This window comes from Cygnus olor, chromosome 20 (assembly GCF_009769625.2).
Source record: "Cygnus olor isolate bCygOlo1 chromosome 20, bCygOlo1.pri.v2, whole genome shotgun sequence".
Classification (NCBI taxonomy): Eukaryota; Metazoa; Chordata; class Aves; order Anseriformes; family Anatidae; genus Cygnus; species Cygnus olor.
Window position 1 is genome coordinate 7973084 of NC_049188.1, and position 19790 is coordinate 7992873.

Sequence of the window (19790 nt, forward strand, 5' to 3'; positions counted from 1 at the left end):
AATCCAAAGGCTGATGGGAAGGAGCTGTTGCTTGCTTTCCAGCTGTCCCAAGGGCTGCATAACAAAGCCTCATGGGTTCATGATAGACAGTTCCTTACGTGATATTGGTTAATATTTTATTTCCCAAAGCCACACACCACTTTTGTTTCATTTCTGTCCAGTGAAAGAGGGTGTTTGCTCTCATTTGTTTTGAGTAGACTAAATGAATCCATGCGCTTTGGGACACAAATTAGATTTTTAATAGCATCCTTTAGGGTTGGATTTATGGTTAATAATATTTCTTTGAAACCATTCAAAACTAGAAAAACAAGCCAATTTGAAAATCATTTCAAACAGACTTGATAGAACAGGGAATTAAGAGAACAACAAAGGTATGTTTGCTTTGCGTGTTTCACATAGTACTTCCTGCTTTCATGGCTGCTTTTTATTGTGTGTGTGACTTTAAATCCCTGTATGCAGCCCAAGAAAGACTCTTTTAGTCATATTTGTGCTAGTCAGTTAAGCAGCTGGGTCTCTACTCTGACCTGTAGGACAAGTGGCACAGCACAGCTTGAAACTCTCCTGCCACCCCTCACTAAAAAAAGAAATGGAGCCAGCTGCAGACAGTGTGTGGCCTGTCCTATCCCTATCTTGTGGCCCTGCATCACCTGGGAGAGCAGTAGTTGTCAGAGGCTGAAGCTGAGCTGTAGAGTGTGCCAGCAAATATCACGGGCCAGTGCTTGAGCTCAGCATCTGCTCAGTTTGCTGCTCTGGCAGGTCTGTAACCTGCCTTAGCAGAACTGCTTGTGGGAAGCATGTCAGGGCAGGGAGCAGCGCGCTGGGCTGGAGCAGTAGCAGACATTGCTGAGAAGGCTCCGTGCAGCACCAAGAGGTTGCCCTAATTTAGCTGAGGCCTTTGCGTAGAAGCATGTGATGGCTTCACCAAAGGTGTGGCAACCTCTGTTCAAAGCAAATGTGCTAGACTGATAAAACTGAATTAAATCCTTCTCTACTTCTGGTGAAGCTTTATTGCAAGGTACAGGTGAGGGATATTCTTTAGTTTGCAGTCTGTTGCTTAATACGTACAGATACAGGTTTCCTGTTGCTTTGAGTCAAAAGGTGGAAGAAACTGTGCCCTATCCATCATAGACAGTCGTTACAAATTCTGTGTGCTCGTGGTCATGATGTGGCTGTTCAAGTTTTGTCATGTCAGCTCCTTACCTCTCGTAGCAGAATTGCAATTTTTTTCCAGGATGACTGGAATTATGACGTTATCTGAGACTGAAACTATGACTAGTTAATTTAATTACAACCGCTACTGGCTCCGTTTCTGTTCTTTTCCCAATATATTTGACAAATTATCAGAGTGTCTAGTAAGGAAAAATGACGGGAATCACGGGATTTCTCAGGCACTGTTGTGTTTCAGGTTGCAGGTGGACAGAGTGTGGTACTGGCCCTACCTTTGAGCCAGAGGAGGTCAGTCATCTGGTTACGTGGCAGGACGGCCGCTGCAGTCCTGCCTTCCTCGCTTCTCTTCCACTGCCCCAGTCACACATCAGCCTGGCTACAGGATTTGGGTGTGCCACAGTCTACTGGTATTTAAAGAAAAGGTACATTGTTTCTCAAATGGGCAGTTATATCAGGCTGTTTCACTGTCAGTTTCTCCTCTTGAATTTGTGTGACAATTAGGATTCCTGTGGCATGGTAAAACAACTACAAGCTCAGGGTGTGCGTTTTCTCTCTAATCATAATATTAATTAGTCAAAGAATGTTTATAATGGCAGTATTCTGTAAGCAATGTGTAACAGCACACAAGTCTCTCTGACCTCATAAAAGTAGTACAGATCTTTTTAATAAAAATAAAATCTTTTGACCATATAGAAACAGAAGTTTTAAAGTATCATAATATTCGAGTCCAATCTGCTGCTCAGAGGAGGTCTGCTAATGTAGCTTGAACGCTATAATTTTGGCTTGTGCAGATTGTGGAAAGTACAAACATGCCTAAAACAGTAACAGAGTTGCTTTGGCTGGTTGCTGCCAGATGCTGAAAGAAACAATCCCTAAATTAATTTCAGTTTCTTCCTTCTTTAGACACTGGATTCTTATGAGGTGTTACTGATGCTCTGCTTTGCTGTGGCATTTTTGCAGAGGATGTAATTTTTCACTTATGACTTGGCATCAGCATGATTTGGTCTCATCTGTAGCATGCTATGTTTCTCAGAGACATTATCTTCCTCAGCAGTGAGTTCAAGTTAAATTAGTAGGGAAAAACTTACTACATCTTGGTTTTCCCTCAACATATGTTCAGCAGATACCTAGAATGTGACGTGATCTTGCTTTAGAGCTGTACAGCTCATGAGTCCAAGCTGCTTTGGTTTGTTTCTGTTCCGTTTCACCACTTGGTACATTTCCATTCATATAACCTGTGAATCCTAAAGCGACTGCAGGAATTGACTAATTTTTCTCAAATGCTCCGGAATCAACAAAGTGACATTTTTGTACAAACAATTACAACCTTCCTGGCATGTTTTGCGGTGGTATGCTTTCAAATCCAGATAACTCATTCCTTAAAGCCACTGTCTCTCTGTCTTCCATGAGCAGATAAGAATTGCTACTGTGGTAAAAGCTTGGAAAATAAATCCCATTAAAAAAAAATAATAACCCACAAAATACAAGTTGATCATTGAGACACTGAGTTTGCAGTTTTGTTTTTAGGAGGTGAGGCCACACACATCTAAAGTTCCCTATAGCACTGGACGTAAACTTGCTCTGCCTGTCTTAAAGCACCACTCATTGTTTTTGTTTTTAAAATGTTTTGTTTAAAAGTCCAGATTTTCTGAAGTCTTACGATGCAGCTGGCACTATCCATGACTATGTGGTTGCCATGTTGTGTGACCTGAAGAAGCCACTCATGTCCGTCCAGAATGCCGCCAGCTGGGGATATTTTAATGCCAGAAACAAAAGCTGGAATACTGATGTGTAAGTGCTGAGGTCATTCCATGGATTTTATGCTTTGCTTGTGTCAGGCAACGTGAACATCTCTTAGGGCCCTAAGTATGAATGTGTTACGGATAGGAAGTGATCGAAAGTTGTTCCTAATCAATTGTGTGGTGTGGTCTGTACTGAAGGACTCTTGGGCGTTTGCTCTGGTTTGTAAGGTAAATATATTTGAAGTTGTATAGAATCTAGCACTATGTTTTTAGAAATACCTAAGACAGCAGAGCTGAGAGGCTCATCAATGAGGCCTTGTATACCAAACCGTTCTTGTCCCTTTCTGGGGTGTGATGGTGGGAGGAGATGGGGAAGTGAATGCTGTAGCCAAGGCTGCAATGGCAAAAGACAGTTACTACTGTCTCCTTCTTTTGGCTGAGCTCCTTTGTAACTGCTACGATTTACTTGTGATTTATTAAAGTTTGGTAGGCTACAGGGAGTCTTACAGAAAACTGTTTTTGTTTATTTATTTTTAACGATTTGCTCTTTCAGGGCAGAATCCTAAGGCTGTATGTATTTCAGAGTTTAGGTTAGGCCAGAATTCCAAGATCTGCTCATAAAGGTAATTTACTATCCAATGCCTTAAGAGTGACAGAAACTTGCATTTTCACTAATCTGGTGTTTTTGCTGTAGCAACATATGGTATCTTGCAGTTTGTGTAAGGAGTTTGTTGGACTTACCTCTGTGATTTGGTTTTGAGATACTAACTGCATGACAGTTCAAAGTTTTTTGACGCTTAAAAGTTGAATTTTTGTGGTTGTCCCTTAACCTTGGAACTGCTTGTCCGTGTGACATCAGTAGGTTAAACTTGGTGAACGTGTACTCCTGTATAATCCCAGGTAATCAGATTGCATACCACGAAAAGCAGTTTATTCTTCCAGAATATTCTAGTGCACCCCGCCCATTGAACTGGAATGCTGCCCAAGACAAAACTTTCTAGAGAAGCGAAAGCATCCATAAATCCAGCAGCCGCAGATATATGGCCAGCTTCGTCTGCGACTTCAGAGAGGTCCTTGTAGCCATGCTGCATGTTCCTGTACTACTTTCCTGCAACAATATTGTTCTGATTGTAGATTGAAAAAGTCCGGCTTTCCTCTTCACTTGCTACCAGAGGTGGGAGACCCTGGCAGTATTGCGGGGAAGACAATCTGTGCATGGCATGGAATACCCAAGGGAACAGAAGTAGGAATTGCTCTGGGAGATTTCCAGTGCTCTGTTTATTCCTGTCTGACTGAAAGGACTGATGCAGGTATGATCATTTTGGTATCTTTCTTTGTTTTCTCATTGTCTACCTTCAGGGTAGCCTAGTAAAACACTGATTCTTTTTTTTCTATTGTGTTCTAGTTCTTAATATCAGTACCTCTGCTCAGCTGACCATCTCAATGCCCCCTGGTTTCCAGCCTCCAGAGACGCCAGATCCTTCGTCGGCTGTTACTTACTTTCCCTACTTCAACGGTGACTACTTGGCAGTGGCAGCATCACTTAATGGAGGCAATGTGCTAGCAACATTTGTGGACATGGTGTCACGGTGGATGGAAGAGCTGGGTAAGCTCGTTAAGGATTGTTAAGGCTTAAAATTGAGGTTGATCAACAAGGTGAAGGGAAGCTCAGACAAAGGAACAAGTATAGAGCTGTTTCTTCATGCCATAGAAGGAATGAGGATATAATTCCTGGGTCATATTTCCCAGATGTCTAGAATTTCCTTCTGAAGCTAATGAACATGCTGGGACAGTCGTCCTTGGACTCCACATTCACTTTGCTTCTAGGTTTTGGGTTTTCTTTTTTTTTTAAGAACACAAGAATATTTTTGCAAGTTGTTTTTAAAAGGAAAGGTCAGCAAATTTGAGGACAGCCACTGATTTCCTGTGACTGCAATCAGAAAGTGTCCCTTGATTGTATCAGTTGCCTTTTACTGCATATTTTGCAGCAGTCTAATGGATTTTAAGGCTAAAACTCACATAGTGTCTTCTAAGTGCTTTAAACATGGACTTTGCACTCATGGTGGTTTGTTTGTTTTTGTTATTATATAACTTCCTCACTTTTTCTGGAGTTGTATTTGATATGTCATCTTACTCATTACAAAGGAAAAAGCAGCTTGTATTTAATGTCTATTTTTTCTCCTGGGTATACATAGGGTCCTCCATTTCTGTGCTCTGTCATTCCCATTTGTGAAATGAGAAGTAATTATCACATTAAATTTGAGTGTTTTACACACACACACACACATATAAAATCTCCTGGGTTTTGCAGTGCAGAAATAAGTTCTGAAATCATTCTTTCTGTGAGTTCTTGAAGTGAACTCTGCGTTCAGCTTCGGTAGCTGGCTTGCATACGAAGTCTGTCATTAGTACCTTTAGAGATGTTGGTTCTGATCAGAAAAAGATTTCTAGTATTACAGATATTAGATACAGTTGGATGGGAGAACTGGGGCTTGTAATCCTGGAAAAACAATTACCTTTGATACAGGGGAAAAATGTATCCAGTATTTTGCTGAACAAGTGGATCAGTGCCTATTTTAAGTCTCCACATGTAAGATATACTAGATCCCTTCAGCTGAGTAACATGGTATTTCCCATCTGCAGGACTTCAGGTTCAGGAGTCTGCCATCTATGCAAAGATAATCAAAGCAGCTTTGGCCCAAGATGACAGCAAACTCTCAATCCACCCAACCATATTTGGAGAGAGACACGTTCCTGAGCAGTTGGCTTCAGTGACCAGTATTGCTGTCTCTGAGCTCTCCTTGGGTCATGTAACCAGAGCTCTGTGCCGCGGCATCGTTCAAAACCTCTGTTCCATGTTACCGGTGCAACATCTGATGGAGACAGGAGTGAGCAGAATTCTGGGGAGTGGGAGTGCCCTCGCCAGGAATGAGGTGCTGAGGCAGGAAGTGGAAAGGATTTTTCCATTCCCTGTGGTTTATGGGAAGGATGTCGATGCTGCTGTGGGGGCTGCCATGGTGATGTTCCACAGAAAATAAAGTTATTGTTTAGAGTGGCCTGAGATGCATTGTCCTTTTTTTTTGTTTTTATTGGCTGTACAGTGTTTCCTTTCACTTCCTCACTTTTTCTGGAGTTGTATTCAGTGTGTCATCTTACTCATTACAATGGAAAACACAGCTTGTATTTAATGTCTGTTTCTGCTCCTGGGCATACACAGGGTCTTCCATTTCCTTGCTCTGTCATTCCCATTTGTGAAATGAGACATAATTATCACATTAAATTTGACTGAGTGACAAGGAAAAATCCATTAACTTTCTGCATAAGATGATACTTCATGGGAGGCTCATTTTCCTGGTAGGAAGTATGTTTAGGAGGGCTGGGAGAAATGGGCAGCTTTTGTAACTTAGTCTGATGCTTTCACTAGAGAATTCTTGTCTTTATGGTTTCTCACGGTATACATACATACAGGCAACAGACCAAGATACCAGTTTTATTTGAGGATCTTGGTGGCTCTTCACAAAATGAATGCCAGTTCTCATGCATTGCGTGTTGTCTCCGTAAAAATGGAATCCAGCCTTGGCTTGTGTGTCGACAAAACAATCAAAATAAACCATAGAATGTTATTTCTGTGACTACTCAGGTCTGTTGGAGTGGACTAAGGTCAAAGGAATGACTAGGACAGTAAAATGACTTGCAATACCTGGTAGGCAAGGCTTATATCGTAGCAGAAAATGCATTCACAGGGTATTTACCAGAAACTGGTAAAATTGTGGCCTGGTTTTAGGTTCTCTTAGCAAAGGCAAGAATATATTTGACCTGCAGAGTAGTCTTGGATACATCTTAAAGATCTCTAGCATGCTTCCTTGCTGGTGCTTTTCCATTTGCAGCAATGGAGAGGGTTTTTAGTTGTTAAACACTCTTGAGCACAGAAGTTGTGTGAAGTCTATGTACCATGGAAAGCTATGGGATGCCGGCCCAAGAAAAGGAATAATGCTGTTGGTGTGTTTTGATAAGCATTCACACATTCTTACAAGCTCACACCTATAAACGAGGTCCCTGCTGAAGCAGAATATGATATCTCCAACAACTGTAGCAAAAAGTAACGGAATTGCTGCTGGTAAGAAGGAAGTAACATCTTCACAAGAAACAGATACCAAGGAGGCTGATGAAAGACATCAAAGCTCAGAAAGCGACAGCAAGCTCCCAAACTGTGTACACAAGAGCATGGGAAGACTGAGAGGAGCTGATGCCAGGAACAGGAGAAGAGAAAGAAGGAGCATTCAGCAAAAGCAGCAAGGAAGAAGCTAGAAACTGAATACGGGAGACTCTCCTCTGAGCTTTATGGTTTTGTTACTGAGCTGTGCCTTGGAAGTGGTGAAGGAGTTAATGGTAATGTTGAAGCAGATTCTCTGCGCAGCAAAGTTCCAGGAGGGTCAGCCAAGGACCTGACTTATTGGTAATCCATACTTATGCATTAATAAACAGGCATTTTATTTCTTTTGAGTATAATGCCATAAGGTGTTTTAAGTGGTATAATTAGTTTGCTATTAAATAGGCAAATATATTATTCTTTTATATATCGATAGATGGAAAGACTAGAAAGATCTCTTATGATCCTATAGTTACCTTTTGCAAAACATAAACCAGATAATTTCATTGAATAATTTCATATCTAACTCCAGACCTCAGGAGCTAGAGGTCTGGTGGTTTCTCCTAGCCTAATAGTTATAGTCTGCTGGCTTAGCTTTGTGGAAATTTCTCTCTCTAGCCTAGTCTTTGTTAGAAAGATACTACATAAATGATACATTTAACACAGGTCTTCATTTTAATTGTGTTAGATCAGTTCTGGATTAGATAAGACTTTTTTTCCTCATGATATTAATATTTAAAAGCTTTCTGTTACATATATATTATTTAAATAAAGCATAGTAGGAATGTGGAATGATAAAATGTCCTTAAGACTATTATTGTTGGGTTCTCCTTCTACTCTGTTCAGAATCAGCTTGTCTTTAAAATACTTCGTGGGGCTTTACAGCAGCCACCCAAGAGTGTCCAGAAAGATGAATGATCTCAGAGAAGGGCTGTGGCATATTTTACAAAGTTTTGTCAAGTGAAATGAAACTGTGGCCCACAGAAACAATTGCTTTTTTTTTTTTTTTAAAAAGCTTGAGTGTATCTACAAAGAGGAAATCTGTAGAGGAGGATCCATTACTAAATGCAATTAGCGTGATGGTGGTGGTGGGGACAAAAACAACTTGCTGTGATTCTTGTAAAGAGCTTTGCTAAGCTCCTGGGAATAGAAGCTACTGATGCTTCTCATTCCAGAATTGTTCTTAATGATTTTATTACTCTATTTTCTGTTCTTCTAGTGAATTTCCCTTGATTCTAAAGAGTCAGCAACACATAGAACAATTTTCCAGACGAAGTGGAGAAGCAAGCTCTGAGGTCTTTGCAGCCCAGGCACCTAGGAGGAAGAATCTCTGGCACCAAATTCCTGTAGAACAGAGATTGTTAACTGAGACTGGACTATTTTGTGGAAGACAGGATTTTTTTTACAATATTTGTAAGTTCTGTATGTATATTTGAATAGCATGCTTGCTAGTTCTTTGTAAACTCTTAAGTATTTATTATAAGTTGTGATTCAGTTAGACCTTCTTAAAAAAAATATTTACTCATTTATTGAATCAAGCTTTGATGTACATAGGATTCCGAGAGTTAGGTAGGTTTATGTGTTTTTCCAGGATAGATAATATTATTTTATTATTGTTTTTTAATTTATTTTAAGAATCTTTTCATAGAATTTAAAGATTATTTTGTGTGCAAATTCATACGTACAAGGAAATGCAGTTTTGTCCTCATTATCAAAGATGCTACCAATGGACATTAGAAATAAATTGAATAATAATAATTATAACTGAAAGAGGTTTGAGTAGATTTTCAGGAGGACAGGATTAAATCCATTCTGCTGATTCTAATATTGTACTTACTCTGTAGAAAATACATTATTCCATTCTGCATAGCCATCTCCCTGACATTTTTGGCTCAATCCACATTGATTTAAATGAGACCAAAAATGAAAATCAAACATGGCTGTATTCCCAGTGTATTTTTTCCATTTCTTTATAAAAGTTGTTTTTGTAACTTTTTCCCTAAAGTAATTGTTCTTCCATATTTTTAGTATCATATTCCAAATGAGAGTATTTTTCTTTAGATTACTTCTTTATTATAGAACAATTAAGTTTATAAGGTATTATGTTATTCTTTCAGAGTGGTTGTACACAAAAAACTTGAATGGTGAGCACAGAGGACACAGCAAGTTAAACTGCAGCCTTTAGTATTTCATCTATACTATGCTATTTTGCTTTCGGTTACCGTAAATATGCAAATTTGCAAATTGATGTTTTCTTTACATGTGTGTTATACAAAACTACAGAAAGTGCAAATGCGTAAGAAAAGACTTTTTCTCATCCTACATGCACATGAAAATGTAAGTGATCCTTTATGTAAATATTAACTAGTCCCAGAGAACTGAAAATCTAGCTTTAATATACAATGTAGGTTTGCAGGTAATCCCTCAGAAAATTTTTGCGAAGAGAAAAAACCTCAACGCTTATTTATGACATTGATTTCAAACTGATTGTACAGAGATGATTATGGACCACTGTAATTGGTTTATAATTGAAGGCTTTTTGAAGGTTTTGTAACGCTCCTGTGTTCAGAGCCGTAAGATTCTGAACCAATCTAGAATTTTGGAATGTGTTTCTAAAGCTGTTCAGCTCCTTCTAAAAGTCAGCTATGTAGCAGTTCCAGTATGAAGTATTCCTGCCTCCATTGCTGGAGTTACAGAATGCTTTGCATTCAGTGATATGAATGCAAACATTTGGCTGTTCAAAGCAGTTTGATAAGAAGGCAGAAAAAAAAATCCCTGCTCATACCTTCAGTATGGCCTGTTTGTTAACTTGTGTCAAATTATTTGTGGTTGTAAATCACACATGATCAGACCTGTGGTCTTACAGTAATCTCTTATCTGTGGTAACCTTTTCCTCTCTGTTTTCCAGTCTCATGTCTGAGGTGACACTAATCTCACAAAAATCACATGCCCCAACTTTCATCTAGCACTGTTGTAACTCTGGTAAAGCCATTAAGTGATAATTTTCCTGTATGCAGTAAGCCCTCTGCTCATGATCGTTAAAATGAGGTTATGGCACCATGATATCAAGCTTTTCTTAAAGGCCTGATATAATCCTGAGACTATATTGTGGCACAAAACAGAAAATAGATGGTGCTCTGAAGTGCTTACTTAAGGTGTTTTTGTGGTTCCTCACAGACTGCCTGTTCATCATGTCTTCCATTCTTGGGAAGATGAAGAAATTTGGCAGTTCTGACCTGGAGGAATCTGAAGTGACAGATGAACACACGGATGGTGAGGACTCTGCACTGGAAACACCTGACAGCCTCCAGGGTACGCTCAGCACCAAGGTGCAGCCACCTAAAAGCAACATCTTTGCAAGACGTGGGCGGTTTGTTATGGGGGATAGTGACAAGGACATGGCTCCCATGGATTCCTTCTACCAGATGGATCACCTGATGGCACCTTCTGTCATCAAATTTCACACCAATTTGGAGAGAGGGAGACTTCACAAGTAAGTTTGTGTTGTAAGGTGTGGTTTGTACTGGACGTATTATGACAGTTGTAGTCTGTGCTTCTTAGAGCAGTATGTATTCACTCTGCATTTGCATACCTGTTTTCTCAGTTTCACTATTTTTAGTGCCCAAAGGAAGGAGTGTTTTATCTGAAACTGATAATAGCTGTTGTCTCTTGGCATCTCTGAAAATTTAGTCCATGGTTGTCTTGCCCAAAGTTAGTGATTAGCCTTAGTTCACATGCTCAAAGCTGCTCAGTAAGTGGACATCACTCAGAATAACATAGGATTGCCTGGCACCCAGGCCTGCAGTTAGACTGTCATACTTCAGTGCATCTTTTAAGTCTTGTTTTCAGCTTTTCAGCAGTAAACACTTTGTCAGGACAATTGCTTGCAGACATTATTTTGTACATTTTGCAGACCCATCTATACTAATCAGCAGTGGTTGCTATTTCATACAAGCAAAAGGAAAATAGTTTTCTGGTAGTTCATAAAAAGACTGCTAAATATGTGACTTAAACTGAAATTTTCTCTCGTTAGGCTCCTATCTACAGATTCCATCACAGGCTGCTCTGAAAAAGCTTTCAGATTTTATGACCGCAGAAGGATCTTTGATGCTGTAGCCCAAGGCAACACAAGGGACCTGGATGATCTGCTACTCTATCTTAATAGGACCTTGAAGCATCTCACAGATGATGAATTCAAAGGTAACACTTAGTGTCACATACCTTAAGTTGCCCTTGTCTTCTTCCAGTAGTACTACTGAGATGGGGGGGGGGAGGAAGAAGGCAGATGGACAAAAAAAAACAACACACAAAACAACATTGCTATTAAGTGTGAAGTAGCTGCACAAGGTCCTCTAATAGCCTGTATATCCCTACTGACTGAGCAGCCCATTGATTGTAAAGTTATAAGAGGAATCAGAAAAGTTGAAGTTTGTGAAATTCTGAATGGGTTTTCTTGTGTTTTCATAACAATCTCATTAATTGCTATATGTCTGGAAGTAGATGGTGGGTTTCTAGTCGCTTCTATGTAGCTATAATCTTGTTTGTTACAGAACCAGAAACTGGGAAAACCTGCTTACTTAAAGCCATGCTGAATCTACATGATGGGAAAAATGATACCATTCCCTTGCTGCTGGATATTGCAAAGAAAACTGGAACTCTGAAAGAGTTTGTTAATGCAGAGTATACCGACAACTACTACAAGGGTAAGAGAGCAGTGAATACTGTGAATACCGTTGCTGATAAGACTGAAGATAGGGTAAGGCAGGGCTCTCAAACGGTCTTTTGCATGAGGTCTTATGCCTGAGGATGCAGCATCGAAAGTTCCAGTGTGTGATTAACAATCAGTGCATTCATGCTAGGGCAGTCTTTTGTTAGACAGGTGCAGTATTCTGCTCTTTGTGACAGTGATTTAACAGCAAGTTAGGGGACTTGCATTTGCTGTCTGTGCCATCTTTTTTGTTTAATTCTAGAGTTTTTCAGTCTAAAGAGCTCTCGATTCTACCATCTTACATGGAGCTGAATGAATTGTGGTGCCTGAAAGCTCTCAGTCTGTATTAAATGCTTAAGATTTCTCTCTGATGAGTGTCTCTGTAGGCCAGACTGCACTCCACATTGCCATTGAGAGAAGGAACATGTACCTGGTGAAGCTCTTGGTCCAGAATGGAGCAGATGTTCATGCAAGGGCCTGTGGGGAGTTCTTCAGGAAAATCAAAGGGAAACCTGGTTTTTATTTCGGTAAGAGTAAGCATAGCATGGGCTTTATTGATTGAGTTATCCTAGAATTATCCCAAGTGCAAACTGTTAAATAATCCTGTTCATGTGAGACTGGAGGCTCAGAAGTCGTAAATGGTTTAATCCACCGCTTAGTCAAGACACTTACTCCCAAAGGCTGAGATTATAAAGAAACACAGTTGGTAGTTGATGGTATTCAGTGTCAGCTTGGTGTATGTATCCATTTGTTTTCTGGGCATTATATCCTTTGAAAGGTTGTAACCTTCCACTGGTCTTTGTTTTGGTGCTTTTCTAGGCAGCCATGTTTCTGTAGTGCAGTTAAACCAAAGAAAATGTGATTCAAACAGCTATCAGAAGAATTGATGCTATTTTAGATAGAGAAATTCTCCTCTTCACCTCTTTTTCTCATGGTGAAAGTTGAAAACAACATGGTCTCCTTTCTGTTTTTGGATGTGTAGTAAGGCTTGCAAATGCGGTGGGGTTTCTGACCACTCATTCTCATTGCTTATCCATAGGAGAGCTGCCTCTATCCCTGGCTGCCTGTACCAACCAGCTCTGCATTGTGAAATTCCTCCTGGAGAACCCGTACCAGGCTGCCAACATTGCCGCTGAGGACTCCATGGGCAATATGGTCCTGCATACCCTGGTGGAGATTGCAGACAATACTAAGGATAATACCAAGTTTGTTACCAAGATGTATAACAACATATTGATCCTTGGTGCCAAAATTAATCCAATCCTGAAGCTAGAAGAACTCACCAACAAGAAAGGGCTGACTCCATTAACTCTGGCAGCTAAAACAGGGAAGATAGGGGTAGGTGAGCAAATGTGTCCAGCTGTCCCATCACTGCATCAAGTTATACAGAGTACATGCAAAACATTTATGCAGGACAGGTTTTATCACTGCTTATTGCTGGGGCTTTTCAGTTAAGAGGAGTTAATGCTGCAGTTTAACATGCAAAACCGCATAGTACTTAAAGCCTGTGAGGGGTGTGTGTGTGCACATGCACACCTACCCAACTGGCATTATGTACATGCTAGCAGTATACAAGACAGCCCAGGTGGAAACAGAAAGTGGGCTTCTGCTATTACCTGAACTAGAGGTCTTGTACTTTTGACTGACCAAAAGTTCCCATTCAGTGTGACTGTACGCCAAGAGATGTGTAATGTACATCTCTGTATTTTTCTTGTGGGTTGAAACAGATAATGGCAAGTTGTAAGTGGTAGAAAGCAAAGAAATGGGCTTCCTTCCACATTTATATTTTTCATCCACTAGCATACAGTGAGTAAATTAATATTGTTTACTTCAGACTTTGATCTCTGCAGTGCTCCAGCAGATTGACTTCAGCATAGTTAAATTGTGTTAATCTAAATTAAAGCAATCCTCTCTTACAGAGATACTGAGGAACTAAAAGCCCATTAGCACTGAAATGTTGTTTGAAATGTTGTTTGTATTGTTCTTTTGCAATTAGATTTTCGCTTACATCCTCAGACGAGAGATCAAAGACCCTGAGTGCAGGCACTTGTCTAGGAAGTTCACTGAATGGGCTTATGGGCCTGTCCACTCATCTCTTTATGACCTGTCCTGTATAGACACATGTGAGAAAAATTCAGTGCTTGAGATTATTGCCTACAGCAGTGAAACGCCGGTAAGTATGCACCTCCTTGGCATTTTATTTGCAGTCTGGGGACTGCTGGGGAAGAGCTCCATGTTCTACACAGTGTATCTTTGTGTCATTGCTGTAAAACAGCAATCTTCTTTCCTATGTTTAAGGGTATTAGAGAAAACGTTTGCTGAAGTTGAGTATCATTTGCTATTTTCAAAGCCCTGTGCGTACTGGTCCTGTCAAGATTCTCTTTATCCTTTCATTCAGAATCGTCATGAGATGCTGCTGGTGGAACCCCTCAACAGGCTGCTGCAAGACAAGTGGGACCGGTTTGTCAAACACTTATTTTACTTCAACTTCTTTGTCTATACCATGCATATCATCATTCTCACTGCAGCTGCCTACTACAGACCTGTGGATAAGAAAGAAAAGGTATGTTACTCCTGTCACACATCAGGGGAACCACACAGCGCGTGTTATCCCAGATCAGCCTCCCATTTCAGTGTGTGCTCCTAGGGTCAGTTTTCTGCCTTTCCTGAAGTTAGGAGGGAGATTTTGGCCCCGCTTGCTTTCCTGGCAAGCCTTGCCCCTTGGTGCAGTACATTCAGAAACTTAACCTGTTCCCTCAGAAAAGAAGTTGCTTTCAGCTGCTGGCAAGGACAGGTCTTTCCTATCTCCAGTTCTCCTGAACATCTCTGTCTTCTGTCTTACACAGCCTCCCTTCACGTTTGGTCACAGCACTGGAGAATATTTTCGAGTGACTGGAGAGATCTTGAGTGTACTGGGAGGACTCTATTTTTTTTTCAGAGGGGTAAGATTTTTGAAACTTTTCCTTTTTGCTGGTTGGGTAAGTGTAGGTGAAAACCAAGCCTGCCTTTTGCATTCATTAAAATTGGTTGCCAAGATAATCCATATTTTAGCTGAGAGCTACAAAGCTTTTTCCTTGGCCTGGTTAGGTTACTAACAAGCCCTCAGGCTGAGGTACAGTTTTATCTATTGTATAAAAAAGAAGTCCTTAAGAAGTCAATGGGCATCTGAGTAATTACGCTAGCCAAACCTTAAGCATGGGTTTTGCAAGTAGCTAAGCCTACATTAAAGATTCTGTTTTAGCTTAAAGGCAGTCTTCTTTCTCTTGGCAGCCAATTGATAGTATCTAGTGAATCACAGGTCCTCAGACCACTGACTTGAAGAGGTTGGTGTCATCAAGAGAGGCCCTAGATGTGAAGGAAATCTAGTGTTATGAAAAGAGTCCTTCCTGGATCTTTCAAGTGTTGTTTGAGCTATTCTTTTGCGATGCTGAACGAGTACCAGCTCCCTGGTATAGATACCAGCACTTAGTTGATGCATTCCCATGGGATATTTACTCCCTTCCTTGGATGCAAACTTGGTCTTTATCCGCCCTCCAGCCTGCTATGCCATTTTTTTTCCCTTTCAGATACAGTATTTTGTGCAGAGGCGCCCATCATTGAAGACGCTGATAGTTGACAGCTACAGTGAGGTTCTTTTGTAAGTGCCAGTGTCTGATTGTATTCCGGCATGAAACACATGAGTGTGTGAGATCTGCATGCTTGGCTTAAACCAATCCTGATAAGTATAGAGTTATAGAATATCCCAAGTTGGAAAGGACCCACAAGGATCACAGAGTCCAACTCCTAGCTCCACTATAGGACCACCCAGAAATCAGACCATATGTCTGAGAGTGTTGTCCAAGTGCTTCTTGAACTCCAGCAGGCTTGGTGCTGTGACCACTTCCTTGGAGAGCCTGTTCCAGTGCCCAAACATGAAGAACCTTTTCACAATATCCAGCCTGAATCTCCCCTGTTGCATCTTCATGCTATTCCCTTAGGTCCTACTGCTGGTCACCAGAGAGCAGAGATCAGAGCCTTCCCCTCCACTCCCACTTGTGAGGAAGCAGTAGGCCACCGTGAGGTCTCCCCTAGTTCTCCTCTTCTCAAGGTTGAATGAACCAAGTGACTTCAGCTGCTCCTCGTATGTTTTTCTCTCTAGACCTTTAAAGATACTTTGCTATAATTTCATAGGTCCTTACAAAATAGCAGTTGAACAAGTGTACCTGTATCACTAACCTCCTTTGGAGGTAAAGCAAATGAAGTGTTTAGAAGTGTGGTGAATGTGTCCTGCAGCAGAGTTAGAAATAGATCTCCAAGGTGGACTTGCAATACAGTGTATGCACTGGATGTGCAGACATCCTCCTATTCCTTGCTTGTCTTTCAGCTTTGTTCACTCTTTGCTCCTCCTGAGCTCTGTGGTGCTGTACTTCTGTGGCCAGGAACTGTATGTGGCTTCCATGGTCTTCTCCTTGGCGCTGGGCTGGGCTAACATGCTGTACTACACCCGTGGCTTCCAGCAGATGGGCATTTACTCTGTCATGATTGCAAAGGTCAGTCAGTGGGTGGTGAGGCCAGAGAGCTCGGATCAGAAACTGCTGCCAACAGCCCCATTTCCAGGAGAGAAGTCACCACGTTTCCATGTTTGCCTTCCACGGGAAGGCCTGTATCAGTCTATTATAATCAGCCTTTATTTTCTGAGCAAAGAGATGCACATTTTAAGTCACATAGAAAAAACACCTGCTCCTCATCCATGTGTTTTATAGCAGTCTTGATGCATTCTATTTTTATTATTATACTTCAAAATAACAGTTGGATAGATGTGGATTTAAGTAGACTGTGAGAATAGTGCAGACTCATGTGGTATGAAGTGGCACAGCTTTCTACCAGCTGGAAGTTTCCTTAGGAATAGTTTAAATCTTACCAAACAGCAATTAGCTGAGAGGCAGTAGCTGGCTAATAAACCTCTATGTATGACGTAGCCAGCTAGCCCAAGAGGAGAAGAAAGAGGCAATTGTTTTAATGTGGTCTGTACTCACGAAGATGAAACTATTTGTCATGCATATGTCTTTCATATGTGTGTAAACTGTTGCTTGAATGACAGAAAAATGTTTTCTTATTAACATTGATTATCTCAGTGGGATAAATAACTGTTTAATGCATGAGCAGCCAGTTCACAGCAAGTGTCTTCTTGAGCTGAAGGAGTATTTTCTACTAATTTTTGTTTCAGTTTATATTTGAGTTTTTACAATATATAAATTTTGTATTTCTGCATTACAGATGATCCTTAGAGATTTATGTCGCTTCATGTTTGTCTATCTAGTATTCCTCTTGGGATTTTCCACAGGTAATATAATACTTGAGGTTATTTTTTATCTTCAATCTCAGAAAATTATATGTTTCAAGTGGCTTAGAATATTTATTTTCAATTAGAAATTAAAATCAACCTTATTACAAAAATCTCTTCAGACTAACAATTATGTGTAGTAACTTGGATCTCAAACTGCTTAGGAAAACTGAATGGAAAAAGTCAGCCTGTTCTGTGTAGACAAAACTGAGACAACGCATCTGAAATGGTGTCAGTAATGGGGAATATTTTATAGAGCGGTTTCATTGGGGACAAGGTGTCATGAAGATAGTGTGTCATATCTGATACCTTTATGCTTATTTTCATTGCTTGCAGGAGAATTAAGATTTCAAATTATATTTTCATCTTGTATGGTATTCTTCTTTTGTAATAGCTGTGGTGACTTTAATTGAAGATGACAATGAGGGGCAGGACGCCAATACCTCTGAATATACCCGATGTTGCCATACGAAACGAGGCCGCACATCCTATAATAGTCTATATTACACCTGCTTGGAGCTTTTCAAGTTCACTATTGGGATGGGAGACCTGGAGTTCACAGAGAACTACAGGTTCAAGTCTGTGTTTGTCATCCTTTTGGTTCTCTATGTCATCCTTACGTACATCCTTCTGCTCAACATGCTTATCGCACTCATGGGAGAAACTGTGAGCAAAATTGCACAGGAGAGCAAGAGCATCTGGAAACTTCAGGTATATTGGTTCTATGAGGTTATCCGAGAAGGAGGGTGTGGGGAATCATAAGAGAGAATCTGTAGAAGCTGACATGTTTCTACATAATAGGCCACTGCTTCTTTCTGATTCCCCCAAACAGTTCCCCCCTCAAAAAGTATATCGGTTCCTTTTCCATGTATATTTGATGTTTTGTCTGAGCAGATGTTCCCAGAGTTGCACACATGTTCGGAATTTAAGAAAAGTACTTCTGTAATTAGACAGAATTATTTGGGCTTTTATGATGGAAAATCCTGATCAGCGTATGAAGACAGAGATTATGCAAGGGACAATAAAACATTTTTTTCCAGAATCTCAGACAAAGGCATATCTGCTTTTGTTTGGGGGTAAGAAAGGGAACTTCATAGTACCAACCACAGGGCAGTAATTCAGCACTTTAAATCCCGTGTTAACAGAGGTGATATTTCAGAGATGGGTGCAATGCCTTCTTTAAGATGATGAAAATGATAAGTGATTGTTTTTTGTTTTTTTATAAAGGCAGAATTCAGGATTTGCATGACTGAAACAGCAGCTTCTCAGTGGTCTGCTTTCTTTTACCTGTTAGAGAGCCATCACAATCTTGGATATTGAAAACAGCTACTTGAACTGTGTGAGGCGCTCGTTCCGGTCTGGAAAGCAAGTCTTGGTGGGGGTCACGCCTGATGGCCAAGATGATTACAGATGGTGCTTTAGGTAACCTGCTTGTATGTCAAATGATCAATCTTTTATAGACAAACAAGATGAAGGTATCTGATAATGGGTACTGGGAAGCAGAACGTTCCCTCTGGAGCAGTCCTCTGACAAGCAGTGTACTAGCACCGTCTCAATATGTGATACAAACTAATCCTGGAGTTGTCTGTTAATGTTTAGAATAGTTATTGTTTTTGTTGTTCTCTCCCCAGGGTTGATGAAGTGAACTGGTCCACGTGGAATACTAATCTGGGCATAATCAACGAAGATCCTGGATACTCTGGAGACCTCAAAAGAAATCCCAGTTACTCTATTAAGCCTGGCAGAGGTGAGTGTTACAGGGACCTAGATTCTAGTGACAAAAGCAGTACAGATTGATTGTTAGAGGACAGTCAATTTATACACTTAAGGATAGTAGATAAGTTAATGTGTTTTTTTTTTTTTTTTCAGTCAACATGAAGTGTAAAGGACTAAATAGGTTCATTATTCACATGGTGGTTTTACTGGCTGGAATAAAAGTCTCATGGATTCATCATTCTGATTTTAGATTTTTATAAGGCGGATAATATGTGCAAATTCTGAGGACTTGGGACAGTGTATGATGGTAGAAAGACAGCCAACAAGCTACTTTGGAGGCCACAAATAAAGCTTCCTATAGCTTGGGGGAATCCAGCTGAGTGTTTAACCCTAAGACAGTCTCTGCTGTGCTTGCCAGATGAAATATGAAAAACTCTTGGAACAGTGGGGGTGGGAGGACACAACACAAGGCCCTTTCTTCCTCCTTTCATCAGTTTTCTATAAAAACTGCTTGCATGTGTTTCTTTTGTTTCTATGGAGGAGAAAAAAATAACCATTCCTTTCCTTTTTAGTTTCAGGAAAAAACTGGAAAACTTTGGTTCCGCTTTTAAGAGATGGGAGCAGGAGAGAAGAGACACAAAAACTACCAGAAGAAATCAAGTTAAAACCCATTTTGGAGCCGTATTATGAGCCGGAGGATTCTGAGACATTGAAGGAATCTCTTCCAAAGTCAGTCTAATCTTATTTTGTTTTTCAGAAGGTTAATTCTGGTTGCCTGTGCTGGTCCTCACAAAGCAGGGCAATTAGAGCACTTCCTTCATAAGAACAGAGATTTATTGAAACAGATCAAAGGACTAAGGAAATGACTGTGTGCAAGGATTCATTAAGTATGCTAAATAAACTACTTGTTGTTTAAGCTCATGTCTTCATGGTTATTTTTAATATGAATCTGCAAGAAAGTGGCTATTTACTACCTGGTTTGTA

The 19790-nt window shown here is 40.3% G+C and overlaps 2 protein-coding genes across 5 annotated transcripts in view; both read left to right on the forward strand.

Annotated features, from left to right (window-relative positions):
• SHPK (sedoheptulokinase) overlaps nt 1–5970 on the forward strand; it is a 16299-nt gene extending 10329 nt beyond the window's left edge. For all 3 annotated transcript variants that reach the window (XM_040532797.1, XM_040532796.1, XM_040532798.1), the window contains 5 exons: nt 1406–1589; nt 2806–2958; nt 4044–4219; nt 4315–4515; nt 5553–5970. In XM_040532797.1, the coding sequence (XP_040388731.1) occupies nt 1406–1589; nt 2806–2958; nt 4044–4219; nt 4315–4515; nt 5553–5947 (1109 nt within the window). In that variant the 3' untranslated portion in view covers nt 5948–5970. The remainder of the gene's footprint in view (nt 1–1405; nt 1590–2805; nt 2959–4043; nt 4220–4314; nt 4516–5552) is intronic.
• Nucleotides 2823–19760, forward strand: LOC121057949 (transient receptor potential cation channel subfamily V member 1-like). 2 transcript variants are annotated; one of them, XM_040532769.1, is made up of 18 exons: nt 2823–2958; nt 3463–3532; nt 8279–8472; nt 10237–10552; nt 11093–11259; nt 11610–11762; nt 12154–12294; nt 12807–13105; nt 13764–13940; nt 14166–14330; nt 14614–14709; nt 15334–15404; nt 16131–16296; nt 17024–17090; nt 17485–17801; nt 18385–18512; nt 18722–18837; nt 19379–19760. In XM_040532769.1, exons 4-18 carry the CDS (start codon nt 10251–10253, stop codon nt 19543–19545), a joined length of 2532 nt encoding a protein of 843 aa, XP_040388703.1. In that variant the 5' UTR covers nt 2823–2958; nt 3463–3532; nt 8279–8472; nt 10237–10250; the 3' UTR covers nt 19546–19760. The 2 variants fall into 2 exon arrangements, 1 of the variants encoding a protein (XP_040388703.1); XR_005814033.1 differs by lacking the exons at nt 2823–2958; nt 3463–3532; nt 19379–19760 and having other exon boundaries at nt 7859–8472; nt 18318–18512; nt 18722–18737.
• The last annotated feature ends 30 nt before the right edge of the window (nt 19761–19790 follow it).

What these genes read in the sequence shown, in the direction of transcription:
- LOC121057949 (XM_040532769.1), top strand. Translation starts at nt 10,251, where the DNA reads ATGTCTTCCATTCTTGGGAAGATGAAGAAATTTGGCAGTTCTGACCTG. An exon ending in CCTCTTGGGATTTTCCACAG is followed by an intron (nt 17,091 to 17,484) that starts GTAATATAATAC and finishes CTTTTGTAATAG; the next exon opens with CTGTGGTGACTTTAATTGAA. An exon ending in AGAGCATCTGGAAACTTCAG is followed by an intron (nt 17,802 to 18,384) that starts GTATATTGGTTC and finishes TTTACCTGTTAG; the next exon opens with AGAGCCATCACAATCTTGGA.